Source organism: Periplaneta americana, chromosome 12, assembly GCF_040183065.1.
Source record: "Periplaneta americana isolate PAMFEO1 chromosome 12, P.americana_PAMFEO1_priV1, whole genome shotgun sequence".
NCBI classification, from domain to species: Eukaryota; Metazoa; Arthropoda; class Insecta; order Blattodea; family Blattidae; genus Periplaneta; species Periplaneta americana.
The window spans coordinates 135,389,217-135,412,508 of NC_091128.1; the positions used below are offsets into that span (position 1 = coordinate 135,389,217).

The 23,292-nt window shown below is 35.6% G+C and overlaps 1 protein-coding gene across 1 annotated transcript in view; it reads left to right on the plus strand.

The window, feature by feature from the left end:
* The window catches only part of LOC138710909 (tribbles homolog 2-like), a 62,625-nt gene extending 53,705 nt beyond the window's left edge, over nucleotides 1–8,920 (plus strand). Inside the window, exons 4-5 of the mRNA XM_069842102.1 lie at nucleotides 6,459–6,650; nucleotides 7,990–8,920. Coding sequence (XP_069698203.1) covers nucleotides 6,459–6,650; nucleotides 7,990–8,230 — 433 coding nt within the window. The 3' untranslated portion in view covers nucleotides 8,231–8,920. The remainder of the gene's footprint in view (nucleotides 1–6,458; nucleotides 6,651–7,989) is intronic.
* Nucleotides 8,921–23,292: the final 14,372 nt, after the last annotated feature.

Consider the following 23,292-nt stretch of genomic DNA (forward strand, 5'->3'; position numbering starts at 1 on the left):
ACCGTTACTCCACAGGTGTGGACCATTTTATGGATGATAATGAATTGTAGAATGATAGAGGAAACAAATATATATTATGCCCCAAAGACTGTCTCTGCCCTCAATTCCACCTTATAGGGTAAAATTGCGTAATTCCGTGACACTTTTTAAAAATTGAATGTCAGTCAAAGTTTTGCCGTTCGACCATAGCGCCAGACATCTTTCGCCTACTTTTGAGACATCGGTGAACTTCCTAGCAAGATACCCAATCCCGTAACATTCAGTGAAAAAAATGTATCACGGAATTAGACAACTTTAACCTACTCGCCGGAATTCTAACCAGAGCCTTCAGGTGAAAATTTGACGCTCTAGATGCCGAGATATTGGTGCGCCAGTCCGTAATTTAGCCAAGTGAACAGAATTATAATTTTTTTTTCAAAACATGAGAATCAATTGAAATTTAAATATTCTTTTGATTTGTGTGTGTGAGTCAGATTATCATATTTTGCTTATTCAGTACTTTTAATACCTCGTTTGATTCGAATATGAAATAGTCATGATATTAAAAATGTTTTGTGTCGCAAAATGAAGCCTGTGGATTGGATATGACAGTTAGTTCGTAAAAGATTTTTCCATTCCTTTATTTGTATAATAATTTAATAACATTACCGGTATCTAAAGTTTGTCACTTTTATTGTGAACCATCTATTTAGGTTTTATGTGAAGGTTTTTGTCTTTTAGTAAGAATTATAGTTACAGGAAAACTGAGATAAATAGTAATCGTATATTTTAAAAGTTGAAAATCTTTCTTTTGTCTAAGATCGTATGTGATCTTGGTGCACAAAAACTAGCAACGAAGAAGTGCAATGTGATTGTTTTACATATGACTAAAATGAGAAATATCGAAAGATATATTACAATTTTGAATACACAGTTTACAACGAAGTGGCTCAATATATTGCACTTTGACTCTTATAAGAGCTATGCTCTCTGCCATTTTGAAACACGATGATGACAAAATGCTGCATATTATTTACACAGGGTTATGAACCAACGTCTGCAAGCACTATATATAGTGCTATGACGCTTTAACGTCCTTGGCCAACGAAGTGTTCACTCCATACCTCGATGCTAAATAACAAGAGAACAGGTTTTGAAGTAACTTATACGTGATATTTCGCCACGGAACGTTTCAGACTTTTATTCAACACTGTGTGGTGCCAGCACTGTATTCAGCATGCCTGCATTGGCAGCTATTTCACTTGGTTTCGCAACCACTTGGAGTGCAGGAAGTGGAGAGCTGACTCGAGTAAAACTTCAAACATGACATCTACAAATACTTTCTGCACCGTTCATTTCCTGCTTTAAACGTATTTCCGTTATCAGCTCTAAAAAAAAGCGATACCCTCTATTTCAAGATTAAAAGCATTTGGTAAAATACATGGAACTGTAGTCTGGCCGGTGCAAACTTCAAGTCAGTTATGCCCTTGAACTTTATCCTGGTGTAACCGGATTTTTTTCTGCGTAATCACACAATTTATGTCCACATCTTTGTGTAGACATCATACTTGACAGAGTCAGTTTCGCATTACAGTACTAATTTGTGAATAAGTTTAGGTTCAAATACAGTAATAATAATAATAATTAGCTTTGTTATATCCATTCGTACAAATGTTCACAAATAGCGGAGCATTAATATGGTCAGCGTGGTGCAAGGCAAATACCGCTTAAGAAACACACAAGGGCAAGCTCCCAGTTCCCTATACAAGATAAATCTCCATTTCTCTGTCGGGTCCGCTAGATTCGAGCTAGAAATGCTACAGATTGACAGAGGAGGACCAGTTGTAACTATAATATAAGCAATTATTTCGATTTCATAATACTCGCCGTTGTGGCTATGTGCGTGTACGTGGTCTGAGGTTTGATTTCCGGCGTGGGCATTGGTAGAAATATATTTTCCGTCCACGGGATTGTTCATCTATTTTCTTGTGATATCTCAGCGTGGTCCGCATTTGTGAGATATTTAGTGTACGATCAAAAGAATTTCCTTTCCCTACTAAAGTCTGTGTGATGAATCTTGTCTCACTGTGAAAAGAGAGAAAGGAGATATGTCTTACCTCGTCTGTGTTGTTATTGCGATGGGGGAAGTGAAGCGATGCCAGTGGCGGAAGGGACTAGTTGATACATTCTGTAGCGCAAAATAAAGTAATAAAATATCTCTCTTCGTACTATATAGTTCCGTCACTGAGCTTGTCTTTCAAGAAACTGAGTTCCGGTAGCCTGCACAATAACAAGATTTTGAAAGGAATTCTGAAAATTTACAACCCTCCTATAATCTCCACCCTCATTTGAAGGGACTTGGTTTTATTGCTACTGAGACAAGATAAACCTTACCAGGTATAGCAGTGGTGTGTCAAGTATGATAAAAGAGGAGGTTAATCAGAGTAAGAGAATTGCGGTATAATACTCAGTACGAGATGGTCTACGTCTGTCTACTAGGTAGATATTCAACTTCTGTTTTTTATCACAGTCTTGTTCATATTACCTTTCTACAAACATGTTTTGTTCACAGACCGCTTAATTCATGCATTATTGACAGTCTAGTTAAATCTTCGTTATAGATGGTTCCTTTCACTGGAAATGAGATTATACCCAATTCTTAAAAAAAGATATTCAATGGGAGACATCTAACCAGACTTCTATAAAGACTAAATAAGCATGCCAGGATTCCCAAAAGAATAAAATTGGCATTTGCGATTTTTTTTTACTTTGATGTGGTTCTGGAATTTATTTTTGCCCTCATCTTTCGTAAAGACGTACGTCCTTCCTCCTACATGGTTATGTTCGCTACGATTTGGTAAATTGCTGTGTAATATATTGGTGAGAACAGGTGCACAATTATTGCAGTCTGGATTTGGGGTGACATAAAAGATAAAATCACTCAAGCAACACAGACTATTGGTCAACACGGAAGATTCGTTACAGAGCACAGCTAATGGGGCGTTAAAATACGTGGTGCGCGTGTGCTAAGAGCAATATTAATGGGCTTGTCACGAACAACAGTTCTTCTGGCATTTCGGATTGCATCGCGTCAATTCTATTTGGGTGTAGCAACTAAAAACGTAGCCCTAAGATACAACACACTAAAATAATGAGGGGAGACTTAAAAAATTATACAACGCACAAATGTAACCACCTCTGATGTCTGCCTCACGAAACGACAAGGCTTTATTTGGTCGATTTTATTCAGGGAATAAGAAGCAATGAGCAGGTATTAGAAATGTTGTAAGTCAATCCGCCTACGGGTTAGAGGTGACGTCATATTGAGCCGAATAGAGCGTTGAGTAACATGCACGAGAGGAGGACAGTGGCAGGAAACAAGTTGCTGCCATGGTTACGACAGATCAATGAAAAAGGAAGGGGATCTGTTACTTGTTCATACAATACATCCATACCTGGACAACAGTAAATTGGTACATGTTACTCTATAACGTCGTTGCAGTAACACTTAAGAGCGCCTTGCGCAAAAATGGGAGGGAGGCACGATAAAGTGCAAATACTTCTAAAGCCATCGCCTCTGATTATATCGGCCCTATTTATTATAATGCGTGTTAGCTAACATGCTTGAAAAGAGCGCATTCCCTTCGACTTAACCCTTCTCTTCTTGACTTAGGAAACCAATTGAAATACATTCACAACATAAAAGCGTAGCATTCCTATATGCACGCAAGCTTGAGGTATGAAGGTCTTTCCTTTAAAGTTAAAGACATAATATGGATGATTTGTAATACCTTGGGTACAACATACATGAAACGTCTTACACGAGAAGAGTGTAGTGCAGTCAATAGCGACATTTACCCTGCAATTCTCAGATAGTCTGATCTGTTAGAAAAATTCCTTTATGCTCGACCATGCCGAAATGTAGTAATTATACACCTGATAGTAGCCCTTTAATGCACCTCATTAAAGTACACCTATTCATTTTAATTCAGTTGTTCAGCCAATGAGAAATCATCATTGTACCATTATAAAACCACAAGTATCGATTATTCTCGGATATGCAATCGAAAGACAATTAGCGAAAAGTCACAGAGGCTGGAAATCCAATACTGTCGCAGAAGGTTATGTTCTGTTACTATAATAATTAGCGTTAATTGTAAATAATATTCAAATAAATTCAATTTGTCATCTTGTTTTTCAGTTCTAAATCAATTTCCAGGTTATATCAAGACTAATGTTCATGTTATTCTCTAGATTAGCCTATATCAAGGTCAGTGACATTCGTGCCTCGGAAAAAATCAATACTTTCGCGTCTGCGCACATCTCACAATTCAGGTCAGTTCCGCTCCTCACTTACATAACCATAACATGAATACTTATGAATAATTTCAAGTTAGAAATATGGTCGAGCATAAAAGTCGTATGAAACTTGCCTATAATGGTAATTAAGACGCTCGTATGAAAATTAAGAAACATACTCGCGTCTTAATTACTACCATTATAGGCTCGTTGCATAATATACTATTATATTACAAATTGGCGTTAACAGTTGCATTTTGAAAAATGGTGTTGTTAGATCAAATCGTGTGTTTATCTACCAACATTACACTTTCTGACATTAAATAATTTATCATACTCCTATAAGAAGTGGGTGTACTGTCCTTTGACTTGTGTTTGTGCTGTTTTGTGTTCAGCGATGGTATTACAGAGAATCCTCTTCAATTACTAGTATTAACTTAGTTCACAATCATAAAAGTGAAACTTCATTGGGTCAGAATTACAGTTCTCGAAGGAAGATGTTGATAACGATAAAATGCAGCACAACCCTTGAATTGTTCTCTTTTAATTCTTTTAAATGTCAGTTTAATTTCTAAATTACAAGTCAACGTAAATATAATTTAAAGCGTAACTGCGGACGTATCCAGTGATACGTCATCATTGTTATAATTTGGCAATAGTGATGATAAGTTCCCTTTTATATTCCTATGTACCTTAGGAGATAGCAAAGTAGTATTCGGTCTACCTAAATTCCCTTTCTCAAACAGAAATCGAACGAATGATGTTAAGAATTTGGTGGAATTGTGCTATGAATTATATCTTTCTAGGAATACTGTACGTGGCGCAATTAATATATAAATTTCCCTCTTCATCTCACAGAATTTCAGAGCTGAGGCAATGGTAATATCATGGGCATGTTTTTAGAAAATGTATCGAACAACTAAAAGATTAAAAATCTGTTTAAGTTTCTACAATGTCGCCGTTAATGAATTTTGTAGGGAATTATCTTCTTTTACACCCTAATTTTAAAAGTGTACCAACAATAATGGTTGAACAGCAACATTCAAATTGTACAGGCTTTTTATCTTAACAAGTGCATTCCAATTAGTACATAATATCTATCGGGGAGTATACTAAACATTTCGTAGGGCGTGGCGGTGCGGTTAGACACCATAATATTTTACCACTATCATTAAAAAGGCGCTAACTGCTCCAAGTATTGACGTAATATAGAATTATTTATACTTATTTTACGTAATGTTAACTTTGTATAAACAACTCCTGTAATTATTAGCACACCAGTGTGTACCTTGAAGCACGGGATAGGTGATAGCAGTATGTAAACATACGTGTATGCATTTCTATCACAGCTCGTTGCATATTAAATAAGCTCATATCCTGTATTAGACACCAGGAGTGATTTCAGTAATTCATGTTGAAATGCGAAGCTTGTAGTAGTCTGTAACAGTTTTTTTCTTCACAAGTATCATACGCAATCGCTGGTTAGGACATGCGGATGTTGCAAATCACCGCGGATGGAGTCATTTGCATGTAAGAATAGCGTCATAATTCGTCGTCTACCTTGAATAAAGCCAATGTTGAATAGCACGACTGTGAAGTGTTTTTACAAATCCCCTGCCTTAAATTGTTACAATGTTTCCTGTTTTACCTGAATCTGGGGAAATTTCCAAGAGTGTAAAGACTGAAATTCAAGGCTCGATTCTGATTTACGTACAAAAAAAAGTAGCATTTTTCTAGAACATGCTGGAAAATACAAATAAAATATTATTTTTCGACTAGTAGTTTCGCATTTCTACATTATCTTAGTAGTGATATAAGAAAGTGAAACCAATATATCAGTTCAGTTTACAAGAGCCAATAGAAAATCTAATTTTTTGAAATGACAATATATGTTAACTACGTAACTCGAAATCGACATTGTATTCATAATCCCTAAATTTATTGTTGCGTTTTTAACTGGGTTAAATCCTCGTCTTGTTAAAAATATTGTCAAGGATTTTGTAATTTTCATTAATTTCCACTTATTTATACCTAATTGCACTCTCCATCCTTGGCATCCTTACTGCGTAAGTCAAGGCAAATTGATTCCATAATATCATCTTGCAGGTTATTATTTAAGCACGTAGATTTTCTCAAATGTTTGTGCTCATTTTAAGCGTGAATAATTCTGATTGTTACAGAAGTCATTTGAAGTTGGAAACTTTGGAAGATGCTGTTGTTCTGGAGGATCCAGATGATGACCTCCTTCAAGATAAACGTGGCTGCCCCGCTTATGTTAGCCCAGAAATCCTTCGCAGCCATGCACAGTACTCTGGTCGGGCTGCGGACATGTGGAGTTTAGGTGTAATTCTTTACACAATGCTTGTTGGAAGGTAAGAGTATTGACAGATTCATTAAGAGTGCATTTTCAGTATCACTGACATTCATTAAGAGTACATTTCCAGTATCATTGACAGAATCAATGAGAGTAGATTTCCAGTTTTGATAAAAATTAAATCCTCAGTTTATTGTTTATTTTTATATTATTATTAATTTATTTGGTCACATACATTTTTCCCATCAGCTTCCTTACACACACCTAACTTAGAATTTAGTACGCGAGAGTAATAACTTAGTGCCTTCATTTCAAGTTATTATTTACAAGCTTTTACTACTAGTCGAATATATACTAAAATTGCTGCTGCAAAACACATTAACATTTTTATTATTTTGATGTACTGGAATTTAACAGGCATACATACCTTCTATACAGCACTGAACCAAGTTTCAGTTATATAATTTGGTCTAAATAAAAACTGCACAGTAGCAGAATCTACGAATATCTTTACACCGAAATTGGACTGTTAAATATGTTTATGCTCGACCATGCCGAAATGTAGTAGGCCTAATTATACACCTGGTAGCAGCCCTTTAATGGACCTCATTAAAGTACACCTATTCATTAAAGTTCAGGTGTTCCATCAATAAGAAAACACTATTGTAGCAATATGAAAGCGCAAGTATCGACTATTCTCGGATATGCAATCGAAAGACAACTAGCGAAACGTCGCGGAAATCCAATACTGTCGCAGGAGGTTATGTTCTGTTACTATAATAATTAGCGTTAATTGTAAATAATATTCAAATAAATTCAATTTGTCATCTCGTTTTTCAATGTCTAAATAGATTTCAAGGTTATATCAAGATTAATGTTTATTTTACTCTCTAGATTATATCAAGGCCAATGACATTTGTTTCTCGGAAAAAATCAATACTTTCGCGTATGCACACATCTCACAATTTACGAGATATTACACAAGGTCAGTTCCACTCCCCAGTCAGATAAGAATAACATGAATACTTATGAATAATTTCAAGTTAGAAATATGGTCGAGCATAAAAAGTCGTATGAAACTTGCCTATAATGGTAATTAAGACGCTCGCTTGCGCTCGTTTCATAAACATACTCGTCTTAATTACTACTATTATAGGCTCGTTGCATAATGTACTATTGCATTCTCCTTTAATCTGTAAAGTATTTGAATTTTATTCCTTCAATTTATATACTCGGTGAAGAACGTGAAATGTTTTCTTTTTATATATCAATTAAAAACATACGGTTTCTGAATTGAGAAACAACTGATCATAAAAGCAAATAAGTAGAATGAAAATTGAAAATGTTAGCCATTATGTGATTTCTAAGTATTTATATTTGTTTTCTCTCCTTCACAGGTATCCATTTAATGACAGTGAACATGCCAGCCTCTTCGCCAAGATCACCCGGGGTCATTTTATCATTCCTGACTGTCTCTCCTCACGAGCCAAATGCTTAATTCGTAGTTTACTTCGGCGAGAGCCAAGCGAACGTCTTTCTGCAGCTGATGTACTGTTACATCCGTGGCTCACTCGTGAAGAGCAAGTCGAAACATCTATACGCGGAGATCAGATGGTACCTGATATTCAGGCAAAATGAACCAACCGTCCACCAAGATAGAATGTGCAGCACTTTCATAGTTTGAACAGGCTCATGAAGCTACTACTTCCAAATAACAATCTGGATCATCTACATCACACCCCAGTCTATCGGACATGCTGCAGTATTATCCAATCAAAATGTATGGTCATGGTCTGTCCGCAATACTGGACTTCCATCTATTTTATTATCGCCAGGAGCTCTTCCATTGTTAGTTACATAGTAGAATACATCACAATTCAAGCATGCAACAGCTCCCAGATGTCAGTTGGAAGCATCCTTCAATGTACCAGATCATACGCCATGCAACTTACATTCTTAGCTGCATTCATAGTGGCTTATAATGTCTCCTGCACTTCCGAGTAGAGTCATAAACACTGCTGTAGTTTGAACCACTGACAGATAATTTGGAATCATCGCCTGAAATATGTTAGCACTTCCAATTCAAGTCGCATAATCCTGTTCCCGTTCATGTTATCATCTTTCATTTCATCACATTCTTTTCCCTGTATGTCAGTATAGTTAGTCTATATGCACAGGCAACATCTTCCTCGGTTCCTTGGCCTCAGCTGCAGTAAGGCCCAGACTTTGACGGGTTTGTGGTGTGACTGACATTGCAAGCTAGTCTCCATGATCTAGGTGGCTGTGTTGTTGTTGGCCAGTAGGAGAGCAGAGGTGAAAAAAAAAGAAGTAATTTTAAGTGATAACTGAAAGTTACTAATACCAGTCAGCATGAGTTGAATAGTACTGAGTACTTCAGTATTAAGAACTCCCACAGATCTTTGATTTTATTTAATTATAATTTTCTGTTCTGGATCTTTAAGTAAATGAAAACTTAACTTCAATTTCGAGATTTTCTTCCATACTGATTACAAAACAACTTCAGTAACTATTTAATTCTTCTATTGATTATCATCTGAACGTACTCTAGATTTCACATCCTACAACGGAATTAAGAAAGCCCCAAAATTCTATGCTATTCCTACAATTATACACAAAAATATTTGATCTGTAGCAAATTTATGGAAAGATAAATTTAAAATAGGCCTACACAAAAATAATTGAAAATTTTGTCTCTTCTTTATTACGAAATTTCATCTCCGTTCTCCTCTTAAGGAACTCAATGACACAAGATCTCAGTACTGTATATCAAACTTGCAATGCATGCATAACTAAGAATACTGACATTCAGCGAATTTATTATTAAATCTTCCAGAAGGCATTTTATGTGAGTGACTGCTGTGTTCAAAAGTGTGATATTGTAATTCATTGTGGTTTTGGATGGTAAAAGTGTTCAGAAATTGGAGATAAATTGAAAATGAATTAGAGGGGTTTAATAGTTCACCTCATAATATAAGAATTGTAAACTCCAAATCTGATGATTGAATCATAATGAATATATCAATTGAAGACTGAGTACATGCAATTTCAGTTCTAGGATGTATTTTGAATCAAAATCTAGGAATACAGATTGTAATTAATTGTATTGGAGCAAACACTTTATTACGAAGGAATAGAACTGTTTTAATATCTAGTATGTGCATGAAATAGTAGTTCTATTAAAGTGTAGTTGAATGGAAATCTGAACTGGTATTAAAAATAAAGTAACGATGTTAATGTTAATGTGAACCTTGTTTTATGTAGCATCCTGATCTGTTAATTGCAATGGTTTAGAAAAGTTCCACGTGATCTCCAATAAGTGGAGCATGTAAAGCCCTCAGGAAGGTGTAATGTGTATTGTTAATGTATATGTACATATTTGTTTCCGTGTAAATACCATTTCTTGTGAATAATTGTTAGTTTCTGTTATAATAAAAAAAAATAATGTCAATAAATAGTTCAAATTCATTGACGATTTTCATTTGCATTAGGATGGTTTGAATAAATGATGTACCGCCAAGGCTATGAGGGCATTTTTGTTTTCAAATATTCTGTTATGTTCAACTATACGCAGCAATATAATAAAATGAACATGCTTTCTAAATAGCGTACATTGATTTACCATTTCACTATTAGAAATTGTATTAGTGTGAAATTCAGCTCTCTAAAAAATGTACAGTAGAACCCCTTTTTAACGAATCTCTGAAAGATTACTTTTTTTTTTTTCTTAAATAAGAGTTTTCCTTAAAAGAGGGTTTACATAAAATTGGAAGGACAGACTAAAATAAGTAGCAGTACTAACGTGTGTTACATATCAAATATAATTATTTAATTAGACCAATTATTATTTACAATACATTTCATTATAATGTTTTCTAATGTTCCAAATGGAGAAACACTAATGATTTTCCATTTAGTTAAACTAAAACCACATTGAAACTCTGCATTGAAAATTTATTCTTTCTTCTTTATTATTTGCCATAACCACAGCTTTTTGCCATATACGATAGTGTTACTTGAGGATTAACCTCGACATCACTTATTATTTTCACTTTCCATCTGGGTCCAATACTTGTTAACTTCTTCCATTTAGTCGCCATTATAATGATGCATAAACTAACAAAAAAAAAAAAAAAAAAAAAAAAAAACTTGGAAACAGCCTTCACCCAACTCCCGAAAACAAAGTAAGCAAAGGAATCCCTCTGTGAAAGTAATGCAAAGCAAAACCATAAGGAACTCTAAAGAATAATGCCGCTGCATTACTATTGATTGAGATGTATTGTCGAATATCGTCATTGATTTTATGAAATCTCCTATGTGACTTTACAGAAAGTAGCTTTTCAGATGGAAGAAAAATTTAATTAAAAATCAATGGCCCTACATAAGAATGTTCATATGAAGTAATTCAGTAGAAAATGTTGGTGAATATGATGAACATAAATGACATCATCGAGGATAAGTGTATGTCTATTGATTTTTAATCAATTTTTTCTTCCTCCTGGAAAATTATTTTCTGTAAAGTCGCATAAGCTTAGGAGTTTTCATAAAATCAACGACGATATGCTGGTGCTATTGATTATTGAAACTCGATTTGATATTTTGGGCTTCATTATCACAAAATCCACTTGAAAAGCGGGAATTAATTATTTTATGGTAATTTGACTGGGACTTTACAGATTATTCCTTAAAAACGGGAATGTTAAAACGAGGTTCTACTGTAACTATATTAAATCTTCATAAACATAAAATGAAAACGGTTACATGAAGATACACTGACTGTAATTTGTTGATCGATTTCCGGATAGGGTTGCCAACTTTTTTTTAAGAAAATACAGGAGGCTAAGGAATCGACAAAATTTCACATAGAAAATTGACAAATTCGGTTCAGTTACTAAAAGCAAATTTATTCTACACTTCAGCAGCTAGGCTTAAATTAAGAGTATTTTGAAACAGATTTTGTCTCGCGTAATAGTTGAATCAGACTACAGGTTGCAACTCTGATTTCATTAGATGTGTCGTACTCCTGTTTCTAACATTTGTCCAATTATAATGTTCATAAGATAAAATATCCTCTTTGTATGAGCATTACTACTTAGTAAGTTTAGAACGAAACTCGCCAATTTTTTCAAATTTATAACATGAACATTGTTTGATTTTAAAGGGTGAGCACTAAAACCTATTTCTGGCAAGCATTACCTTCTAAAAAGACTGCACATTTTAATGCATCTCTTGAATAACAAAATTCATAATATGCCCATAAATTATCATTAGCGGCAAAATAAAATATTTACAATAAAAATGTTTATATTATGCAAAAATAAGGGAGAAAAATGTTCGAAGAGAAGAATAATATGGGAACCGGGAGACTGTTAAAAATTAGGGGCAAATATGGGAGATCCCGGGAAATAACTTATGGGAAGGTTGGCAACCCTATTTCTGGATTTAAGTATAATGATAATAATATCGATGGTTCAGAGAAATACTTTCGTAACTCTCATTATTGGTACTGCTAGTTACGATAGTATTCCTCTGACTCATCAATATGGGGGTTATGGGGATAAATATAGGGATGAGGATTGGAAAGATGAATAACAGAAGACGAAGAAAAAGAAGAGGGAGAAAAGAAGGTGACAAGACTTGCAACAGCAGTTTTGGTGTAACACAGGTCTAACCAGATTGCTAGTCATTATAGAACAATGAAACTTTTTTTTTTAGAATCAGCATTATTATTTAGTGATTTTAATCAATTTTCTCTCATTTGATATGAGCTTCAAAGTAAAGTAATATTTAACATACTTATCAGAGGTGGTGGATTTTTCTTTCTTGTTTGCTATAAACTACTTATTAGATTCATCAAGCTTCTTGGAAAAAAAATATATAGTACCCTGAAAATCTTTCCTGAATATAAAAAACAGCCATGCTTAATGTTAAGCACTTATAGTCTGTCTCCAATTGTTGCAAGCCACAGGCATCATAACAGAACTTTCAAATCCTCCACGACTTTACAACAAACAAGGTTAAAATTATTATAACACATTAGCAGTATCTGTACTTATGTATCGATGTGAAATCTGGACTTTCAAACAATGATACAAGTTAGGAATCAGAGTAGCAGAAATTAAATTTTTTAAGGAAAACAGCAGTGGCGTAGCGTCAATGTAAGCTAAAAAGCTTAGCTTCCCCAGTTAATAATAATTTCATAATAAACCTGCAGTTTATGGAGAAAATTATTTATTAATTTTAATAGAATTTATATTTACGCGTTAAATATTGTGATGCGGCAGCTCAGGATTATTTGTGATGCAGCAGTAAACAAGAAGCCTGCACACACCAGCTTCCAAGCAGACGGTTTCTTCTGTGTAATCCATCCCGCAGATTTTCCATCCCTTTTAAACTACCCTAGTCGCAAGGCTCGAAAAGAAGCTCGCTTTAACATTTAAAATAAGTAGTTTCCGAGTTATCCCTATTCGTCAGTTGTGTTCAGTTGAAGTGTTAGTGTGCATTGTGGCTGATATAATAAATAATGAGCGAAATAACAGTTCCTGACACTAATTTACTTGAATTTTTTAGGACAATTGTATTATCAAGACTGACTTACGAACAAAAGTGTGATTTAAAAAAACAAATGACCTACTCCCTTGCTGTCAATGAAGGACACAACCAAAAGACAGACGCATACTTACGTAATGATAACTAATATTGTGATTTCTCTAATTATGACAGGGAGTGAGCTAATGTTATACGTATACGTGTCTATTTGTTAGAGATATGTGTAAACCGTGAAATCGTATTTTATTATGTCTCATTTGAGGTTATGCCTTATTGGTGTTACTTACGATGTTCCAACCAATCTTCGACTGCTGACTTGAAATTGACTACTATTTATTTTAAGACTGTATTTTTGTAATACATTTTCTCATACTGCATGAAAGACAACTTGAGTTAGCTTCCCCTGCTCAAAATTTCATGCTACGCTACTGGAAAACAGGTAAATGCACATGGCAAGATCATAAACGTAATAAAGATATTCACAATTAATTAAAAACTGAATCCATTCTGACAAAAATGAATAAATACAAAACTAACTGGATTCAACATATTATACCATGAAAAATGAACAGGGACAGAATTCCACAATTAATTCTGAATACAGACCACAGAGCAGAAAAAATAACAGGTGTTCTCTGAAGAGACTTCTGGATGACTGAGACCAGAACGGATTATATGTTTTCATCATACAAGCAAGATTCGACAATGTTTGATCTGGCAGCAGTTTGCTTCATAGTATGAACCGTTTTGAGAACAATAGGGCCTATACACATTCAGTGTAAGCTCCAATGTTGCGAATGTAGTGAATTTCAATATCACCGACAGTGATGGAGATTGTTATTTATAATAAAATAGCAGAGTTGATACTATCGAGGAGACGGCCTCCAGATATGGAGGGTAGCTGTGAATATATTGAATAAACAGTCGTGGACAGCCGATGAGGGTTGGTCCTCCAGCTTAGGGGTTGGGCGAAGGGCTAACAACCCATCACCGTAAAAAAAACAGCTTGTTACGAAAACTCAAACTAAGCCTCGGAATGGGATTGATTCTCTGGCACGACCACAGCAAAGGAATACTGCACGCATTGTATTCTTCATCTGACATAATTAGGAACATTAAATCCAGACGTTTGAGATGGGCAGGGCATGTAGCACGTATGGGCGAATCCAGAAATGCATATAGAGTATTAGTTGGGAAGCCGGAGGGAAAAAGACCTTTGGGGAGGCCAAGACGTAGATGGGAAGATAATATTAATCGATTTGAGGGAGGTGGGATATGATGATGGAGACTGGATTGGTCTCGCTCAGGATAGGGACCAATGGCGGGCTTATGTGAGGGCAGCAATGAACCTCCGGGTTCTTTAAAAGCCAGTAAGTAAGTAAGAGTTGATACTTTCAGTTTCATTTTTTCAGTCACTAATTTTTAAATGCGGGACAAAAACATGTCCCAAAGACCTCTTTTGGGACAATGGGAACCCTTAAAATTTCAGTAGGTCACAATTTTACAATTTTTTATTTAGTCAAAGAGTTTTAATTTTGCCAAGACATAATGTGAATGTTCATTTCACCTACTTATGTTATAATGTTTCACTATAAAGGCTTCAATCCAGAAAACAAGCAGTGCTACTTCCTAATAATCCATATGCTATTGTGGGTATGAGAGTACCGGTAATGTTAATTTTTTCTTTCTACAAACCACCACTATAATAAATTCCAGTTTTAATTTTTTTCTTCAAATAGAAACACAAAAATAAGTTTTCTGCATCATTTTGTTGCACAATACACATTTTGAGATGAATAAGTTCAGATATAGAAGCGGACATATCAGTTTTCAACTTCATAGAGAGAATAGAAAAATAAGACAAATATACCAACAGATTCCTCATAGGCTATATTAAATGACAAACATAAAGGGCAGCAATATGTCAAGAGCCCCCTGACATGCCGGAAAACTTATTCTCTTCAAGTATGGGACAGGCAAACAGACATAAAACGTGTGTCAAGTTCATCAGTAAGTAGTAGTGAAATCCAAAATTTCAACAAGGTAAGGAGATCTTTAAAAAAGATCTGTCAATAAGAAGGTGCTGATTCTGGAAATGACAAAATTCAGGATTGTGATGGATTTACTGAGAGAATATTCGTTATAGCTCTTAGCCAGTAGTTGGTAAATAAAAACAACTTGTATTCACTTAAAAATATATTACACATGGGGCTGGGGATACGAGGTTCCTTCTATTTTACAGATGTGGGAATCTTGTGCTGATCGTCTGGGTTGGGAGGGTTCACTTAAATTAATGATTAAGGTTGCAATATGTTTTCCCAAAATAAAATTAATGATTAAGGTTGCAATATGTTTTCCCAAAATAAATTTCTAATTTTAATCGGAATTACAATTTTTTCGTTCACTGAGTTGAGGGTTCTGAAGATCATCTGGCGATTCTAATGCCTTATGGTAACTGTCAAGTTTCCAAAAAAAATTAATGAATTTCCAAAGTCTAAATCATTGAAATTGATACTTAAGTTAGAAACAAAATTAATAAGTGTGAATTACGGCATTTCAGCAAAGCTGGAAATTTCTGATACTCAACCAATTTTGTATTGTACCAGCAAGTACCAGATCAACTAAAGCACTGAAAGCAGTTTTGAAAATCATGGAAATTAAAAATGTCCCCCCCCCCCCACTGAAAAAAATCTGTTTAAATGCACATAGCGGATTTTGGAGGCGCAGCGACGAAACTCATCATAACTGCGATGGCAGCGACCTCCTCCATTGGAGTCGTGATACTAGCTGTGTGCTGTTTGTGAGTCAATATCGCTCGCGAGCTGGAAGAGCCTCGCAAACGACCAGCTCTCAATAAGCGAGTCGTTCAATAGAGTCAGTCCTTTCGCGAACGATTCATCATGGCCATGTGATTAATGGCGAAGTGGACAAATATTAAGCATCCTACAGATTCATTGATGGCACAACTCTCTAGTTCACACAAGGATCTTACGACGCTATTTGTTTGATGTAACTGACATTTTGCTGTAGCTACTTAGCTAAGCAAGATATAAGAATAACATGTAGATTTCAGAGGGCATAATGAATGTTTATTTATATTTTTTTGTCTATGTGTCTATTTTACGCGTGTGAGAGCATTCGTATGCTCGTGATAAAAATACGTACATTGCGAATTAGCTTATTTTCTCATGCTATTCGGCCCCCCCCCCCCTTCTAAGAAAATCATTCTATATCCGCCTATGGAATAAAATATATCTAACTTACAATAATTTGGAACCACAATTACGTTATACACAAGTCAAGTACTCAATATAGGCTAACACAAAATACCCGTATATTAGCAGTGACAATTAGAACAGTGAGATTTTTCTAAACTTACCGATTAATGCTGATAATCCTACTTCGTTGAGCTTCTTGCAAATGAATCCAGCAACTGACTTTCGTATGTTCCTAAAAGTAACATAGGTATAATCCCTACATAAATAACTGTTCACATTCACTTTCTTTACAGAAATATCGCGAAAATTAATTTTCAGTCGGCAAACAGTAAATCCCGCACCGCTCCGGACTATATCGTTCGCAAACGTCAAACTTTCGTACACCCACTATAGCCAACATTGGGGACTTCAAAAGTCCTATAATTCGGACAATTTTCCCTATCCATGCAGAAAATCCGAAGGCTAGCTAAAGAAATCTTCACTTCAGTATACAAGAGGAGGTTAATATTTTAGTGAACTTCTGAAAAACAAAATTACTACTACAGTAATTCAATCAATATTCCAGGCATAAATGATGCAGTAATTGAAGAAACAACTAAAATTCCATTGAATTATCAATTTATTCCTCCAAAAGTTATTATAAGAATGTCTTCAAATAAAGCCACAGGGAACGACTGCCGTATTTATTTCAAAATACCCGGGGAAGGGAAAGGGATGATGATGATGATTATTATTATTATTATTATTATTATTATTATTTATTTTATTTTATTTTTTTTTTCAAAAATTGAGAGAAGGGAGCAGGAAAATCTGTAAGGCAGCTATATTTAAAGGGAATACAATTTAAAATCTAAAATTAAAAACATTAATTTAGTTGTGATACACTTTCATTAGAACTGTTTGCAGATCATGGGAGGGGTGACAGTAGGAGGAATAATAAAGTATATAAGATTTGCCGATATGGCGTTGTTAGCAGAAGAGACGATACTGAGAGATATGCTACTGGAGCTAAATGACAGCTGTCAGCAGTAGGGGATGAAGATAAATGCAAACAAGACGAACACCATGGTTGTCGGAAGAAAAATAAAGAAACTAAACATGCGAATACTAAACGAGGCAGTGAAGCAAGGGATGGCTTCAAATACTTGGGGTGTACTATAAGCAGTAACATGAGCTGCTGCCAGAAAGTCAAAAGGAGGATAGCAATGGCAAAGGAAGCTTTCAATAGAAAAAGGAGCATCTTCTGCGGACCTCTGGAAAAGAACCAAGGTAGAGACTAATGAAATGCTTCGTGTGATATTGTATGTAGCAGAAACATGGATATTACAACGAAGTGAAGAGAAGCGAGTAGAAGCATTTGAGATGTGGATATGGAAAAGAATTGAGCGTATTAAGTGGACAGACAGAATAAGAAAGGAAGCTGTGTTGGAAAGAGTGGGTGAAGAATGAGTGACGGTGAAACTGATCAGGAAGAGACAAAGGAATTGGTTGAGTCACTGGCTGAGAAGAAACTGCCTACTGAAGGATGCAATGGAAGGAATTGTGAACAGGAAGAGTGTTTGGGCAGATGATGTCAGAAAATAGGAAAGACTGGAGAATGCTGGTTTTGTAGTGAATGACCTGCCAATGGGCAGAATGCTATGTATGTACACTATCATTCAAAAATAGTTTTCTGAACATGATGAAATTAAACCCACAGCTAGCTTGCTTGCTAAACCTTCTGTCCATTTCAGTTATAAGAATATCTGTGAACTTAACAAATGTCTGCAACAGGAGTGTAATCGTAATTTAACAGTAGGCCCACCAGAATGACGGTAGTTGGGGGGAGGGATTTATTACTGTACAGGTACATATTTCTTTAATAGCTTATGGTAATACAGCTTATGTCGTCCACACCTGTAGAGCAATGGTTAGTGCGTCTGGCCGCGAAATCAGGTGGCCTGGGTTCGATTCCCGGTTGGGGCAAGTTATCTGGTTTAGGTTTTTTCCAGGGTTTTCCCTCAACCCAATATGAGCAAATGCTGGGTAACTTTCGGTGCTGGACCCTGGACTCATTTCACCAGCCTTATCATCTTCATCTCATTCAGATGCTAAATTAAGTTACCTAAGATGTTGATAAAGCGACGTAAAATAACCTACTAAAATAAAAAAAAATAGCTTATCAGCGTATTCCAAATCTTACCGGTCCGGTGGCATCAATGACGTCACGTTGCAGCGAAATAAGGAACAAAACTGGTGGAAGGATCGATGGCTGTCATGGCGACTGTATAAGTTGTTGTCTGTGCTACGCTAGCAAAATTTTGCGAAATTTCCGTACTGCCATCTCGTTCAAAGAAAAGAGATCATAAACAACTTATTTCTTGAACCGGTAGTAATAACTGGTCCTTTGACATGTTCGCTCATAAGCCATTAACATATTTTTTTTACGTTGTGCTCATTACAGCAGAACTAAAGCAGAACACACCGCCATGACACAACAGTGCACGATGTCATTCGTCTGCTAATTCCCGCCCTATACAAGAACCAATCAGATTCACTGATGGCGGCTGATGGAGACTGCCACCACCTCTGCAAGCTGATGGCACCGGCGGAGCATCAATCACGTCATCGGTGGAATTCGGAACACCGTGATGCCATCGGATTGCTCACCGGTGAGATTCGGAATACGCTCTATGCCATGGGGAGAAATGCATCTATTCCTTTGAGTAAGCAATTTAAAAGCCAGCTGTACTCTGCAATCAGCATGTTCAGATAAGGCAGACACTACATCACAAAAATCCTAACCTAGATTAATGAGTAGTGAAATAATAAAAATGATAACATTGATTTTTACTATTATTTTGTATTATTTTATGAACATAATGTAAATGTTACAACTTTAATAAGTGGTAGCCATGCCAAACTGTAAACAGATGACCCATCTTGTGCCTAATATCCTTCTGATATTGTTTACTTGTTATTCCAACTCTGCAGCACATTCAGCCAGTTCACACTGGTTCTTAGGTGATTTACTATAGAAAGTGTGTAACTTAGCCATAAATACCTTAAAATTATTCACACCACTTACCTCGTTTACTGTGCACTCAGTGCCAACTCCAACTTGTGAGTGATACAGTGCCACACAACAATGTTTGGATATTTCATTACTAGTTTATTTGCAATGCTAGAATTTTTGCCCAATATTTGATATTTATTTGTCAATCAACTTTACAATTCACAGTTATGGTGGACCTTCACATTTCTGTTTTTCGATCCACCATCCCTTTAATACATATAACTCTTTTCTATTGATGTATTCTTTGCCGAGAATTTCTTGATTACTTTCTAACGTTCTGTTATGACTGAATTGCTATATGTCCTTCCCCCTCTATCATCTTCTATTCTCTCCCTCTTACCTAGGCTGTCTCCCTTCCATTTCTCGCTCACCTATTAGATATTGCATATTCCTTCCTTAATAATTTGCGTTATTTATTTATTTTCTTCTCTACCCTCAAATCCTGCCTACTCTTAATCATTGTTTTCCCGCTATTTTCTCCTACATTACTTTCTGACTTTTCCGTTTACTCTTATTTACAACACTTTTTTTTTCTATCCTCTGTTTATTTACATATTTATCACTTTCTTTTCGCTTCACTCCTAAATTTCCTATTTATTTACCTCTTTCCATATATTTATTTCTATAACACTCCTACAGTTGAAGTACCCCTGATACTACTCCCAGCCCATAACATTGAAAAATTGAAATATCTAATTCACTTAATTACACTTGCAATTTCTCTCTCATTCCACTTCACATTTTTGAATTCATTGTTTGATAGTGTGTCATATTCCACTCTTACCCTATCTTCTTACACTTATCACTTCCTTCTCTGTTCCTTTTCCTACACTTTTGCCACCCCTAACTTTTTAGCACTCTTCTTCTTCGTTTTGCCCAATATGCTCTTTAAGGTAGTTGTGAAAATCATGATTGTTTAAGCAATTTAACAAATGTTCAAACACTGTATCAGATTTCTGGTAACGTAATTAAATTATGTCCAAAAACACTAAATGAGGGTGAGGAAAGTTCTTTGCTGACTTCACACTTCAGATATACAATCAAAGTAGATAAGCTTGTGGACTGGTCGATAATGACCGAAAGGTTTTCCGAACATCCAAAACTGTCGTATTACTCCACTTTTCAGTTCTTTTGAAATATGGTCAATAATTCCTACAGCACTGTATATTAAATGCAGCTCAATGCCAATGTTCTTGCTATTTGTTGCAGTTCTAAAAGTTCAAAAGGATCAGAATAAACTCTATCATCATCATCATCATCATCATCATCATCATCATCATCCTTCACGAATTAGGCCTCTGTAGACCTGCTTCGGCCCCACCTAGCAGTTTTCTAAAAGGTCTTCCTGGTCAACGATGTCCTCTAGGTTTATACTGCATCATAATTTTTGGGATTCTTGAATTTTCCATTCTTCTTACACGATCTAGCCAATTTAATTTATATCTGTTGATTTTTTCTTCTACTAACTCTACTTCTAATTGTTCTAAAATTTCTTCATTCCTTTTTCGGTCTAAAAGAGTATATCCTGCTGTCCTGAAAAATTTCATTTCCGTTGCTTTGATTCTGTTCATGTCTTTTTTCTTTAATGTCCAAATCTCGCTTCCGTATAAAAGGGAGAGTAATGCTAGTGTATTATATATTTTTATTCTTGTAGATTTTTGTACTAATTTAGCTTTTAATGCATTGTTTATTATTCCTAGAATTTGTGTAAATTTGGTAATTTTCTTGTTCGCATCTTTTTCATTTTGATAAGATATTATTTCATAACCCAGATAATTGAAATTTTGTATTTGTTCGAGGCATTGGTTATTGTGTATTATCTTACTTCTGACTGGGTCTTGTCCTAAAAATGCAGTTACTTTTGACTTATGTGCTGAAATTTCCATCCCAAAATCTTAATGTATATAATCCTCTTTGTAAATTATCCTCTGAATTGGAAATTATGACTTGATCATCTGCATAGAGTAAGGTATTTAACATTAAACATTAAATAAACTCTATCATTTTTTTAAATGTTGTTGTTTTCTAATGCCAGGCATTTGACAATAAAGTCATTTGACCTCTTGCACTCCAATATTTTTCAAAGATATTATCATGGTCAGCCACTGAAGCACAGATTTTGAGGTGTTCCGAATCCATTTCTTGGCTTGAGTTGCACAATGGGCAGTTAGGGGACTGATATATTCCAATTCTATGCAGGTGTTTGGTCAAACAATCATGGCCTGTTGCCAATCTAAATGCAGCTACAGACGATTTTCGTGGTAAATCGGGAATTAACTGTGGATTATGATGCAGAGAGTTCCATTTTTTCCCTTGTGATTGTGTTATGAAATTTTGTTTGTTGAAGTCTAAGTATATAGATTTAATAAATCTTTTTACAGAGTAATATGTAGATTTAGTAATAGGTCTGTAAGTAGCAGTGCTGCCCTTCTTTGCTAAAGCATCCGCATTCTAGTTTCCCAGGATTCCACAATGGGATGGTATCCATTGGAATACAATTCTTTTATTGAGTGATATTAATTGAGAGAGCATTTTAGTTATTTCTGCTGTTTGAGATGAAGATGTGCGTTTAGAGACTATTGATAGAATAGCTGCTTTGGAGTCTGACAATATAACTGCATTCTTAAATTTATTGATGTGGCATAGAAGATTCCTGAGACTTTCACTTATTGCAACGATTTCTCCATCAAAACTTGTTGTTCCATATCCAAGAGATCTATAAAGTGAGAAGAGACAGCACGTAACACCTGCACCAGCACCTTGTTCTCTGGAGATCAAGGATCCGTCGGTGTATAAATGAAGCTAGTTTTGTGGAGGGTACGCATTGCTTTAATGGCTAAGGTAGTTCACACAGCAACTTTGGTCAGAAGATAATTCGATGTCCCAGTGCCTCAAAATGCTTACCTATATAGTTTGACAAGTTCAAGTGAAACCCCATAAAACATGCCAACTTCTGGAATCTCTCTCTTTCTTTCTTCTCTCTCTCTCTTGCTCCGTGTCATTCAGTCATCAATCACCCCGTAAGTATCTGAGAAGGTGTGTGTGGGCATCGTGACCAATAGAAGAACCACTCTCCAATATGACCACAATAACGGATTCTTCATTTTTGCCTCGACTGTCGGCTAGGAAGGTTCCATTATGCTAGAATTGCAGGCAACTAGTCAACCTTTTAATACTTTTGTTAGCAGGTTTGACAAATTGTGAGTGGGCCTGCAAGTACAATACAACTGCGATCACAAAGTTGCCAATTTCAGTCTAGCTGATTGTGAGCTGTGTTGTGTCCGTGCATATTTAATTCACACCGATGGAAACAGGCAAGAATAAAGTTGCACATAGTGAAGGAAGAAGTATTGTTGCCAAAGTAATTGAGTTTTTTGATGATGAGAAGAACAGGAATTCATTTAATTTGCCACTGTGTCAAGCAACAAAACGAGCTGCAACGGCAACTGGAAAATCGGAATAATTCATTAAAAAAATTAGAAGAGAAACGAAAGTAGCCGACAGTAAGCAAACCAAATTATCCACACCGGGTAAAAACCGTAAAGTGAGCAAAAAAATCATATTGGATGACATGGATAGGTGCATTATAAGGAGAAAAATATAAGAGTACTACACACAAAATGAAGTACCTACATTAAAGAAACTCCGAGCTACACTGCAAGATGAAATAGGTTGTAAGGGTAGTCGAGAGCACCTCAGACGAGTATTACATTCTATACTAATAATATACTAATTCTATAATAATAATAATAATAATAATAATAACAACAACCTTATGTATTCCTCTTACTAAATGTGGCAAGTCCACATCTGTGAAGTAACGGTTAGCTCGTCTGGCCGCGAAACCAGGTGGCCCGGGT